Source organism: Botrytis porri, assembly GCF_014898465.1.
Source record: "Botrytis porri strain MUCL 3234 chromosome Unknown BPOR_022, whole genome shotgun sequence".
Taxonomy (NCBI): Eukaryota; Fungi; Ascomycota; class Leotiomycetes; order Helotiales; family Sclerotiniaceae; genus Botrytis; species Botrytis porri.
The window spans coordinates 401,792-415,019 of record NW_024066096.1 but is presented as its reverse complement, the minus strand read 5'-3'; the positions used below and the strand labels follow the sequence as shown (position 1 = coordinate 415,019).

Here is a 13,228-nt window from a genome sequence, read left to right as displayed (position 1 = left end):
ATCATGTAACTTGCTTGCCACCTGAGTAGCTAGGCATCTCGTCACTTTCATCACTACTGTCTCCGTAGTTCGGTAGAATAATTTTCGGTTTTTTGTTGCGGCTACGTGTGGAACGGCGTGAAGATTTATTCCTTTCACCCGGCACATGATCATCCCCTGATACCGCATTGTCATGTTCCATAATTGGTTCATAATCAGACATCTCTGAATCTTCTCTCCCCGAATCGGGATTTGGATTGTGACTGACGATAGTCTTCGAGGCAGCTTTGAAGTGTTCTGCCAGTTTTGGTTCTGGATTGGAAACCTTGGATCCATCCTTGTGTTTCTTCGGAACTGATCCAGCTCCCAACCCATTCAAAACATCTTTTACGGTTGTAACAGCGCCAAAGATTCCCCCTTCTTCGGTAATCGATGCGACAGCCCTTGTGTGATTTTCGAGGACGCCGGCGGCACACGCGTCCTTCACCAAGACGCAATCAAAGTTGTTATCATTGGCATCCCTCATTGTGCTCGTTACACAAACGTCCGTTGTTACACCACATATGATCAGATTCTTGATACCTTTGATATTGAGCATAAGCCGGAACTCGGTGTGTTGGAAAGCGCTTCGGCCTGGCTTGTCAATAACTGGTTCATTTGATCGAGGCGCCAATTCATCGATAATCTCATGACCTCTCTCCCCACGGATCAAGAGGCGTCCTAGTGGGCCATGATCACCGATACCAAGTCCAGATGGATTGTTCTTTGAACGGTACCTTTCACGCTCGGAAAGGGTGGACAAATCAGGCCGATGACCTTCACGCGTGTGGTAAATTGGATACCCTTTGGCTCTGCAAGTGTCGAGAAGTTTTCGAATGTTAGGGACAATATCGAGAATTGGTTTATTGTCAATGTTTTGCTTTGCCAGATATCCCTCGGCAGAAGCAACTACAGTGAAAGAAAGTTAGTAAGTACACATAGATTGGATTTTTATCCATGGTAAATCTATTTGGAATTAAATCTGAGTGGGGAAGTTGGGGGTCTTTGGGCTCTTTCTCCGAACCCCCCACAAATAACAAATACTAGTAATACATGCGTATGTAAAGGGGGTGTTGTGATATGCCTCACATGGATTATGTACGCCCAACAACAGAGAAGAAAAGAGAATTCAAACTTACAATCTTTCTGCATGTCAATAATGACTAACGCTGTAGTAGATCTGTCAAGTGTACCGTCATGAGGCCACTTGTAAGGTATGGCCTGTAGCTTGGTGTATCTTTGCGGACACACTACAGCAGGACGATGTTCGGTATCAAGAGCCCCTCGTTCTTGTAAAGCAGAGGGAGACATCCTGAAAGTTTGGCAGTGGTTATGTATTGCAAGTGAATGTGGTCGGCTTCGATGGAAATTGAGAATTTTTGATATGAAAGAAGATCTTTTGGATTTAACAGCTTTGATGTTCGCTGCAGAGACTGCTGTAGCTGCTCGAGTTTTGATTTCGAATTTTAACTCATCAATTTCGTCGTAAATCTTCTCTGAGGTTATTGATGCATCACCGGTGGTGCGTACTTTAGAAAGAATTTGATGAGGTTCAACGATTGGAAGAATGGCAGACGAATTGGTATGAATGTTGATTGATGAAGGAGTGTTGTGTGAAGATGAGATGGTTTGTTGATAAAGACTTGGGCCATTTGGTCCTTCCATTTTAAAAATATCTTATGTAGGTGTCAACGACTAAGCAAAGCCCGAACAAGCAGAGGTGGTTATTCGTCCAAAGTTGGATTCAGCCAGATGAGGAATGACAAATTGGACCAAGAGAAGAACTTGCAATCCAGCTGAGAACAACAAACAAAAAGATGGTAGAGGATAAAGTTGTTGAAGAAGAGATGTATTATGTATACTTCATCAATTTCACTTATTGATTGATATATAACTTGATCTGACAAACTTCTTCAATTTGATAGGCCAAGTCAAAAGTCCGATCATGTACTGACTGCTGGTACAGCTGGATCTTGTTCCTGCCACGGGTACCTACGAAGATAATGGGGGAAGCTCCAAAGATCATGGCGTAAACTTCAAGTGAAGCAATCATCATTTACGGCTCATTGCAGGCATAAAGTCATGCTGGCTTCGATTGATTCAATTGACCAAGAATGAATCTCCGTGGAGTATCAATGGAAGTTGACAGGTCCCAACTTCCCTTCCTTGAAATTGTAATACGACATTTACTCATCCAAGTCAGTCGTCTATTTGGTGAGATTCTGCACAAGGCTGCTCTGCTACCTACATGCAGTGCAAAAATCCGGGGTAGTACATGCGGGAATCTTGCAGATTCTGGAATGGGTGTACTAGCCCAGCCGATATGTTGGTCCTACACAATTGTAGATCAGTACATGTAGTACAAACCAGAATTTCGGATTAGTGTAGAAGGGGGGAAAAGGAATCATCGAATGAAATGTTGGGCGGTGTGCAGGTTCCCGTCTCGTTCCACCACAATGAATAATGGAAAAGAAGAATGGCGCTGGACCTTGCGTAGGTCCCATGTACATATCCGACGGAAGAAAAAGCCTGCTGAAGCAATTCCCTTTTCCTTTTTCCCCGCGGCGATGAATCTTGTGGGGCCAAGAAGAACGGCAAATATCAAGAGTGTCAAGAAGGGGGTCCTTCATAAAAATTAGTTAGCTCAACAGCTTGAGCTGACAGGCTCCAACATTGATGATCAATATTGGACGCTGGTAACATTGTTGGCACTCGCCTGAACCAAAAGAGCGACGGCCTCAAGGGGAATGTTTCGTGTACATTTTCAATATATTTAACGCAAGAGACAACGCGTCGTATTGATGCCGATGAGCAAGTTATGAGACTCGGCCATCTTCGGTCGGAGGTATGCATCATCCCTCTCGAATTGTTTGAAAACAATCATTCAATATTTCCCTGCAATCGAATCGTGTTACGATGATGAATTTCTATCACATTTCAAATTATGTCTGATAACTTTTCGCAACTCGGGCTTCAAGGGTAAGGAGGCAGTTCTCATTGATATCAAGTGAACCTTGAGTCGTACATCAAGACCAAACCACGTTATGGCTTATGCGATGTGTCTTGTTTGTAGATTGAGGCGGCCGAGGAGGTTATTTGATTCGAAAAGAGTGATATCATAAACAAGATTCCAGGCAACACATTTCCATTCATATATCTACATGCAAGAAAGCAAGCAAGTTAGAGGGCCGACGAAGCCAGTTGTACCGTGGTACCATCTCCTTTGTAAGATTGCTATATCACGAGAAATTAACGAAACGTAATAAGTTTATGTCGATGAACAACGGAACAAAACGCTTTAAAAAGATCATCTTGTGGAAAGTATTGCGGGCAAGCCACAGATAAGCCTAAAAAAATATCCTAGCATTGTTTGCCCCGGACCAATCCATTCCCCAACCATGACCCCATCAACCAGATAATCCAACGCTCATCGAGAAAAATGTTCCTCATTCTTTCATTCTTTTCTCCGATACGGTAATTCAAAGACAAGGTGGTAGATACAAACATGCATAAACAAAGCACCATCATGGGTTTGCCGGAGGGAACCGTGATAGATGAGATATTGATAGCAGATTTGATATAGAGATTGCTATCGGATACAAATGACAAGATAGAAATTCACATCTATCTCAGCTTTTGTATCTCAATGACATCCCACACCACAGTCCTAGTTAGCTAAGTCAATATCATTCGACGAGGGAAAAGTCTAACATGGCTATTCCACAGTCACCCCGGCAGTTGTAATGTTGCATCAAAAGTTGCGTCCCCCCCATCCAACTTCTTCTCATACCCGTCAATATGATCCCGATAAGGTATGGGTTTCTTGCAAGATGTTCTGGATGAGTTTATAAATACCTTGGGTTGTATCCTCGGTCATATGTCTCTCCACTCCCTAATCAACAGTACAACATATCTTGGAAACTGCCACTACCTTGTTCCAAAGCTGTGGTATTGGGAATCTTAACCTCGAGTATCTGCATTTCATTGTGAAGAACAAGATGAAAGAAGAAGGGGTTGTGGGAAAAGTCTTCCCTCCAGGTGTGGCTGAAGATGCTGCCCTTGAAAATATGGGTTATCGTCCGGGTAAGTTTATTTCCTCATGTCCTTATTATCTAGCTGGCGTAGTATCTACTCATGGTGTCATTTTTGATCATCTGCTGATAAGCATAATCTCAGAGCTCAAGCGATCGTTTGGTCTTTTGGGCATGATTGGTTTCTCCTTTTCCATTGTTACGAGGTGAGTGTTCTTCTGCGTATGCTGTGCATTTTCCCAATCCCAACACCGGTGATCGGCACCGGCGCTGCAACCTTGGAGCAGAAAAACGTGGCAAGATGGGACGCTTAACGCTTGCTAACGGCTTCGTGCAGTTGGAGTGCCCTCGGTGGTGTGCTTGTCACAGGTGTCAATGCTGGTGGTCCACCGGTAGTGAGTAACCTTTCACATTTCTCATTCAGATCTTACCCTGCCTCCAAGTCCAGGCTTAATCCTCCTATCTATGGGTCGATTATGAAAATCTTAGTCGATCCTCGAGGATGTTCGTAACATTGCACTGTGCTGGTATAGCGACATAGCCCCAAACATGTTCCACGACGTCCGAGACATATGAAGTTGTCAAGAATGACAAAAAACTCTGCTATACGACTTGAGCTAACATTATTCCTTTGCGCAGATGATTTGGGGCTGGGTAGGCATCAGTCTTGTCTCCCTTTGCGTCGTCTATTCCATGGCAGAAATGTGCTCTGAGTACCCCGTTGCCGGAGGCCAATACTCATGGGTCTATATTCTCTCACCGAAATCGGTGAGGAGACAATTCTCCTATCTTACGGGATGGTTTATGATCATCGGTCAGTCATAATCTGTCTCGTCATATTAGTATCAAATCTTGGTCGTACCTGAGATGAAAAGTGATACCAAAGAAGCATCTCATGACCTTCCAGAAACTTAACCCCATGCTCCTTGTTCTTCATGGAAACTATTATGACTGACGTTTTGTGGTACGCATATAGGTATTCTTGCCATGGGCGCAACGAACAGTTTCATCGGCGCAAATTTTATCTTGGGCCAAGCGAATCTCGTTAATCCTTCCTACCTGATTGAGCGGTGGCACACGGTCTTGGTAGCCTGGGCCGTGACGCTCATTGCAACATTCATCAATCTATGGGGATCGAAGATTCTGGACAAAGTATCTACGGTTGCGCTTTTCTTCAATATTGCGTCGTTCATTGTGACGATTGTCACTATGTTGGCATGCAACACCAATAAACAAAGTGCTAGTTTTGTTTTTCAAGACTTTCAGAACTTTACGGGCTTTGGGACGGCGATGGCTGGTATTATTGGGATATTACAGCCGGCCTTCGGGATGTGTTGTTGTAAGTATTTCTTACCACGCCGCCGTTGTCATGACATTCTCTACTGTCTTCTCAAATCGCTCCGACTTCATTTGGTTCACCATCAGACTAACACAAAATAACTACCTAGACGATGCGCCATCCCACATGACAGAAGAACTAAAATATGCTTCGAAAGAAGCTCCTCGCGCGATGGTTCTCTCCGTCTACATCGGAGCTATCACAGGATTTATCTTCCTGATCGCCGTCTGTTTCTGCGTTGGCGATATCGATGCCGTTGCTAACACATCTACTCTGGTCCCTTTAATCCAAATCTACGCCGATTCAACCAATAGTCACATCGCAGCATGTTTCCTAGCATCTATGATCGTAGTCATTAACGTCGCATCTTCCAACGCACTGCTTGCGGAGGGAAGTCGAAGTCTTTATGCATTCGCTAGAGATCATGGACTTCCATTTTCGAGCCATATCAGTAAAGTGAGCGCTAAGCATCAAGTTCCCGTTGTGGCGATTATTATTGGGACTATAGTACAAATGGCATTCAACAGCATTTACTTTGGCACAGTAACAGGGTTCAACACTGTCATCGCCATTGCGACAGAGGGATTTTATCTTTCATACGCCATGCCTCTACTCGTGCGCATAATATCTCATATCAACGGATCGCATCGACAACTTACAGGTCCTTGGGCGATGAGACCAGCCGTCTCATTAATAGTTAATGGGGTTGGCCTGGCGTACTTACTTTTCGCATGTATTACTTTTAATTTCCCATCGGTGTATCCGGTTACGAGCGAGAATATGAATTACACATCAGCCGCTATAGGAGTGATTATGATGGTAGCGGCGGGAACTTGGGGGACGACTGCTCGAAAGAGGTTTTCCGGGCCAGATATTGAGGTTGTAGATGTAGTGACGGGGGTGGAAAGAACGGATTCGGACGAGATGAGTAGAAGAGAAAAAAGGGAGGAGAAGAAGAGTGGATGAGTAGAAGGGGGAGATATGTGGTGATGAAATCGATGGATGATCAGAACGAGGACATGATAGAAAATGCACGAGTCAACTTTGGACGCATTTAGAATTTTCTGTGTGTCTGATTGACGTAGACTAATTCATGAATGCTATTGATGCCTAACAGTTGAACATTTGAGATCGCTCCTCGCGTCATCAACATTGTTTACATCATATCTTCCATGGATTCTGACCCGTGACCTTGTCACAGGGTACGATGAAAAACAAATCTCACAATTCCAAACGTCAATGCGATCAGACACAACTCCATATTTTGATTGGCTCCGACATTTTAGAAGTGGGATATTGTGTCAATGCGAGAATTTGCCGGGTGAAAGCTGGGATTGAGATTGTAGGATCAAAGATCGGAAATTTCTTTGTAGAAAGAACGAATGCTATTGACGCATTTTTTGTAATATACCTACCTACCTAACAAGCCTAGGTAATTACAAGAAGTAGAGAGATGTAAATTTTGGAGGGCATCTTGAGGACTTTGATGCGGTCCTTGCCTCACCACCTTACATGCCCCTCATGACTCGACCCATGTGTAGAATCGAAATGATCAAAAATGGCCAACGGAAGTGCAAACGGAAATACAAGCGCAGGGAAAAGAAATGAATATCAAACCAAACATAAATGCAAATGTCCCGAAGAAGGACTTGACTGGCACGCACCTGGCTTTCAGATTATGTTCGACTCCTTGGAGCCATATTTTCCACGCGTATTTCGTATATCCTACTTACTACCTTTGATACCGAAACTCTCCCCTCTATTGTACTAAGGATGGGAGCTCGATATGATGCATCTTGGGTGATCGTGAACGACACCTCGTTCTCGTGTATCTGGGTCGTTGACCTTACTTATACCCCGTATGGTAAAGTCAACAGTCAGGTGTACGATATGCAGGGAATAACCGTACATGAATGACATTGTGCAGGAGTAGGAGAAGCGTTAACTGCGAGAGTAGCTAAAATTATCATGGGACATCGTTTTAACACGTCAATACATTGAAGCTAGTCAGAGAGATTCCCACATTTATCGACTTAGGTGCATGAGCGTGATGACCAAGGGGGTTTGGTGAAAGGTACGGACCGGAGGTACTACATGGCAGGTAGACGGATCGATACCGGTTTGCTGGGGATGGAGATATCGATGTTGATGAGCATCCCAAAAGATGCCAGACTGTATTGTATGTAGGAAAGGAAAGATGCAACTATTCCCATCATCAAAATAGAGCCTCTTTGGAAAACAGACCTCGATGATGTTTCGTAAAGGAAAAGAATAGAAGGTTCGGGGGTAGAAGGTGTAGAAGAGGTAAAATGAATTTTAAGACTCACCGTTCATGTGACTCGGGCTGCCAGCTGGTTGTTTAACAATGTGGCTGGTAAGCTGGTAATATTTCAATCTTATCCATATGGCTCAAAGCATGTATGGTTGCTGGATCAGCCAAACTTCACATTATTAACCACATTAACCACATTAACCACTGGGAACCAATCCGAATCTCTATAAACAGGGTTATAATTCCCATTCTACCTAGCCATCCCTCTCACGCCAAACAACAATGAGACTTTGACCAATCAAATGCCTTAGATTCCGCTCTTCTCGTGTCTGACTTCTCTCGTTCGCTCTCGGTAGTCTCAGGCCTCACGTCTCTTCCCTTCACTCCTGATTCTTTCTCGAACCTTTGTCTCGCTCAGGAGGTTTCCCGTCGTGCAGTCCAGCCCGACCAGCAGTTGCACTACACATACAACAACATACATCGCACATCCTGGGACAACATCATCATTGACAACACGAGAAAAGTCTCTTTTTCTTATTTCTCTATTTTGTTATTTTATTTTGTTTTCCAACCTCAATCTGCCGACGCAATATACCTTCGTTTTTTTTTTCTTTTTCCCGGGAGCCCAGCATTCAATCTAACATTAGCGACATACGAACAGACAAACGAACGTCGATGACAACAATAACAACAACAACCTCCCGCGCAACTTCTTCCACTTGATAAAGTTTTCACTTGTTACCGTTTGATATCGACCTAAGGATTCCTACTTGACATTCCACCCGCCAAAAACCTACTGTGCGATATCTACCTATGGATTGACCGTGCTCGACATCAACAGTCAACAATTCATAGGATTATCGATTATCAACTCCCGACCACCACTGGATATAGGAATACCCAACGAGAATACATAGAGATTACATAGATCGAGAACCAAAGCATTTCTATTCTCAACTAAACAACTTCAGCAGTGTTACAATACACTTTTTCAAATACTACTACTACTACTACTACATTAATTATTGTTTCATATCATTTGACGGGAAGGATAAAGGTGATTCACGACTTATAACGACCATTATTGTACACGAAATCCAATCTCTTTAGTCTTCTTTACAACCTGCAGCCTTCATCATCTGTTTTGCGATCAACATCCACATAATCAACTTTGATTTATCGACCATCGACATCATAAAGATCTTCATTTCGACCTTTGCACGGCCAAACAAGTTTTACATCATTGCGAGGGGTCTGCAAGAGGTCATTCTTTATTTGTTTATGGTCCACAACAACAATCGCAACAGCTGCATATGCTATTGGTCACTAGTTTTGCAAGATCGCAAGTCTAAGGAACGGATGTTACCGCCAAGCAACAGAACGGCTTTAAGATAGTGAGACGATACGACAACGATACGAATTCAAGACCGGACAGAAACAACAAGAATAATAATCACCACAGATGTCGGAATTACCATCCTCCCCACCTTCCGATCCGGTAGATGCGATCGCATACTACAAATTGCAGTACGAGCAGTTGGAGAATGAATTGACGGAATTCCAGGCGAGTTCGCAGGAGTTGGAGGCAGAGTTAGAGAAGGATGTTGAAGCTGCGGAGAGAAGGGAAAGGTTATTGCAGGAAAAGGTAGAGAGTTTGGGATTCGAAGTGGAAGAATGGAAGGTATGTCATCGTGAAGAGGTGAATGTAATAAGTTGGCAGTATAATTGGCTAACCAGAATTTATCTGTAGAAGAAATATAAACAATCCAAGAATGAAGCAAATGCTGCGCAGACTACCCTACAGAAGGAGATCACATCTCTGCGCGATGCGAATCGAACCATGCAACTCCAACTTCGAGACATTGAAGTTCAACATGACGATATCGAGCGGCAAGCGCGAAATACCTTCTCATCCTTGGAAGATATGGAATCAAAATTTAACATGTCTATCGAACGAGGGGTCATGATGGAAGAAGAAATCAAGATTGGTGAAAAGGAAAGAGAACAACTCCGAATCGAAACACAACGTTTGAGAGATGAGTTGTCGGACCTGAAAGTTGAGGCAGATATTATGCAAGACAAGCTACGAAAACGACAATTTCCATCAATCACCACAGATTATACTGCGCCAAGTACTCCTTCATTTGAGCCTTTTGGAACGTCTCCTAGATCTACAGCTTCTTCTCCGATCATCAACACTCCACCAGATACCAAGTCCATCTCAACGACAGATACCGTTTCCGAAACTCCTACCCCTCCATCTCCGCCCATGTCAGAAGCATCGGCGACTGCAAGACACGGACTGAACACATCAATGAACCCACCCCAAAGCAACCTTAAATTACCAGCTGCGAATGCAAGCGCGACGTCCAAACAAGGTCTATCTCGTTACGTGTCTGGCACAGTTCGTAGTTCACGAGGCACAACACCGAACGGCAATTCGAAAGCAAGAAGTGCGACACCAGCAGTGATTCGCCAGACAAAACAAAAAGCGCCACCTACACGCGGATTGCCAAACTCAACATCCCTAACTCATATCAGAAGTTTGACGGCGCAAATGCAAAGATTAGAACAAAGAGTGCAGTCCGCCAGATCAAAACTACCTGCGCCGGTCACTACTCCACCTCATACTACACCGAGAACAATATCTGCTATGGGTCAGAATTACTTGCCACCAACTGGTACAATAAGAGGTAGGAAGAGAACGACAGGTAGTACTGCGAGCGTGAGCACTACATCATCTATGACTGGAGATGAACCTTCGGTAAAACACCTTCCTCGAGTCTCTGTATCTGGAATCAGCAGGCTTTCGTTTGGACCAGTTGCAAATAGAGATGGGAACGATAGCAGTCAACATAGTAGTAGACCACCTAGTCGACCAGGTAGTCGTGCCAGTGGTTCACTTTATGAACGCCCACCAAGTCGATCGACTCTCAGTCGCCCAGGCGCTAAGACGCCAGTATCATCTTACGCACAGTCGCAAATTGTGGATTCGAGAAGGGCAAAGAGTAGTATGGGTGGAAATTATGGAGATAGGCATGGAGATGGAAGACCCCATACACATTCACAGAGCGTCTCATATATTGGCTACGGCGTGGACGAGAATCGGGAATCTACCTATACGACACCAGTTCGTAGGGGGACCGTGCATGAGAGTTCGGGTGGTACACCGTTATCTTCACTCCCTCGAAGGAAAAGCGGTGGACAATCCTTATCGATGTCGGGCTTACCTATGCCTAGGAGAACAAGCACAAGTCAAGGATTTCGAGAGGAGGACGAAAGAATGATTGTTAATCCTAGACAACCAGCGGGACTCAATAGAACTCCCACGGCACCAACAGGAAGACAGAGGAAATTGAGTGGTGTAGGGGAATGTTATTAAGCTCACTAGATGAGAAGGATGAATCTTTTTCATCCTCTTCACTTCATCTGTATACAGTTATGGAGAATCCGGGAATTTGGGATCATATTTGGAAGGACGTGGGAGAAGGGTGTAAACATGGGTTGCGTGCATTGGCTAAGGCGTTTGTTTGTTTTTCTCAACATCGTGCGTGCATAGCTAGGCGGACATGGTATGGGAAACAGTTTGGGATTGATACTGCTGCTATACCTCTTTTTTATTGATTTACTCTGCTCCTCTTGGCTCGTTCCTTTTTGTTTTCTGGGAGGATAGAGTTTTTCGTTTCATTTGTACATAGGGGATGGATGGTTGATGACGGGTTTGGGGTTTTATTTGTTGGTGAGATGGTGTGCGAGAGATTGGAATGGATTGATTAGGTGATATGGATGGAGAAAGAGTATGGATGGATGGATGGATGGATGGATGAATGGATAGATGAGATGGAATGTGATGGAATGGGATGAGATGGCTGGAAGTGAGCGATACAGACACAGACAGACTATAAGAATGAAGGAAATGATTATGATTCAATTTGGTGTTTTTCGACAAGTGATGTTGTGAGTGAGATGTTCATTGTAGAAGAATTGCTATAAAATAAGATGCATGCACTAGTTACGGTAGTGGATGATGAGGAATGAGGAAGGAGGAATATTAGGTAGATTGGATACTCCCGTGCTCGGGAAAGCTAACTCAATAAGTATGTATCTACGGGTCACACATACTACGGAGTAGCTAGGTACATGCCTTATTTCTTACCCCCGAACATTTTTTGTTTCTCGGCCTCCGTGGTCCGATCTGTCGGTCTGTGTCTGTTATATTTTTGATAACCTACCTATGTTATGATTTATGTCATGACCTATGTTGTGGATTTCTTATTCGTATGAGTATGAGTATCTCCTACCCACCACTTTACTGGTAATGTCATTGCTGTAGCTAGAAGTTGGGAAGTGGAGCTGGAGCTGGAGCTGTAGTTTAAAATGGTAATGGAAATGCTTATAGTAATGGTAATGGATGTGGAAATGCTTATGGAAATGCTTATGGAAATGCTTATGGAAATGCTTATGCTTATGGTGATAGTGATGGTGATGGTAATACAGGAAATATGGCAGGACTGGGAATGGAGCTGGAAATGGAGATGTAGTTGAGAATGATAATGGTAAAGGTAATACTGGAGCTGGAAATGGAGATGTAGTTGAGAATGATAATGGTAAAGGTAATACTGGAGCTGGAAATGGAAATCAAGCTGGTAATTGGGAATTGGGGGGAGAAGAGGTGAGAGGCGAGAGGTGTTGTTACTTGGGTTGATGGTTAGGGGTATTATTGGATTGGATGGGATGAAATTGGATTGGATTGGATTGGATTATATAAAAAGAGTAAGATCGAGTTTGAATTGGGATTGGGATTGCAGGTGGTTTGAGAGGTGTGTAAATGGGGTTATATCAAGTAGTTTGATAGCTGTTGGAAAGGTAGATAGTTAGATAGATAGGTTTATAGTAAGTGTGATGGAGAAATCAAGATAGAAATCAAGATAAAGATTATAAGATCGAGATGATGAAGAGCTGGTTTATCTAACAGATGAGTAACAATGTAAGTAAGTACTAGGTAGGTAGGTAGATGGTTACTGGATTGGATGGGATGGGATAGAGGAGTGAGTGAGTGAATGTGAGTAGTAGGTATGAGTTGGATATGAGTATGAGTTCGATATGAGGATGAGTATGAATATGAATATGCGTAGTAGTAATAATAGTAATAATAATGATACAAGGAGATTGCTTTTATTGGTTTTATTGTTGATTGGATTATTGAGTGAATGATTATTGACTGGGTAGAAGAGTAAGGAATAAGTAGTGAGAGAGGGAGGAAGGGAGGAAGGGAGGAAGGGAGGAAGGGAATTAAGTATGGATGGTTGGGATTTATCTATGGGTTGTGACGATGATGATTGAGAGATTGGCTTTGATGAGTTTACTTTGATGAGTTTACTTTGATGAGTTTATAGGGGAATATAAATGTAATATGTTTTCTACCGTCGATGTGTTTGGAGTGGTGATTTATTCGATCCGGGGATGAGGATTTATATAATGGGGAATGATTGGATAGGTTTTTGCTGTAGGATGGATGTTTACCTAGTAAAGTGCTGAGAGAAGGGAGGTATGGAAATGTTGATGGAT

At 43.4% G+C, this 13,228-nt stretch overlaps 3 protein-coding genes across 3 annotated transcripts; 2 read left to right on the top strand and 1 right to left on the bottom strand.

Annotated features, from left to right (window-relative positions):
* Nucleotide 1: 1 nt before the first annotated feature.
* EAF01_011580 (uncharacterized protein) lies at nt 2-1,683 on the bottom strand (the record flags this gene model as incomplete). Its single annotated transcript, XM_038919838.1, has 2 exons — nt 2-927; nt 1,158-1,683. 2 exons carry the CDS (start codon nt 1,681-1,683, stop codon nt 2-4), a joined length of 1,452 nt encoding a protein of 483 aa, XP_038764771.1.
* A 2,333-nt stretch (nt 1,684-4,016) lies between these two features.
* EAF01_011579 (uncharacterized protein) lies at nt 4,017-6,354 on the top strand (the record flags this gene model as incomplete). The annotated part of the gene is made up of 6 exons (XM_038919837.1): nt 4,017-4,101; nt 4,195-4,255; nt 4,387-4,444; nt 4,689-4,863; nt 5,026-5,388; nt 5,498-6,354. The coding sequence occupies 6 exons, from the start codon at nt 4,017-4,019 to the stop codon at nt 6,352-6,354; spliced, it is 1,599 nt and encodes a 532-aa protein (XP_038764770.1).
* A 2,768-nt stretch (nt 6,355-9,122) lies between these two features.
* Nucleotides 9,123-11,042, top strand: EAF01_011578 (uncharacterized protein; the record flags this gene model as incomplete). Its single annotated transcript, XM_038919836.1, has 2 exons — nt 9,123-9,341; nt 9,411-11,042. The coding sequence occupies 2 exons, from the start codon at nt 9,123-9,125 to the stop codon at nt 11,040-11,042; spliced, it is 1,851 nt and encodes a 616-aa protein (XP_038764769.1).
* Nucleotides 11,043-13,228: the final 2,186 nt, after the last annotated feature.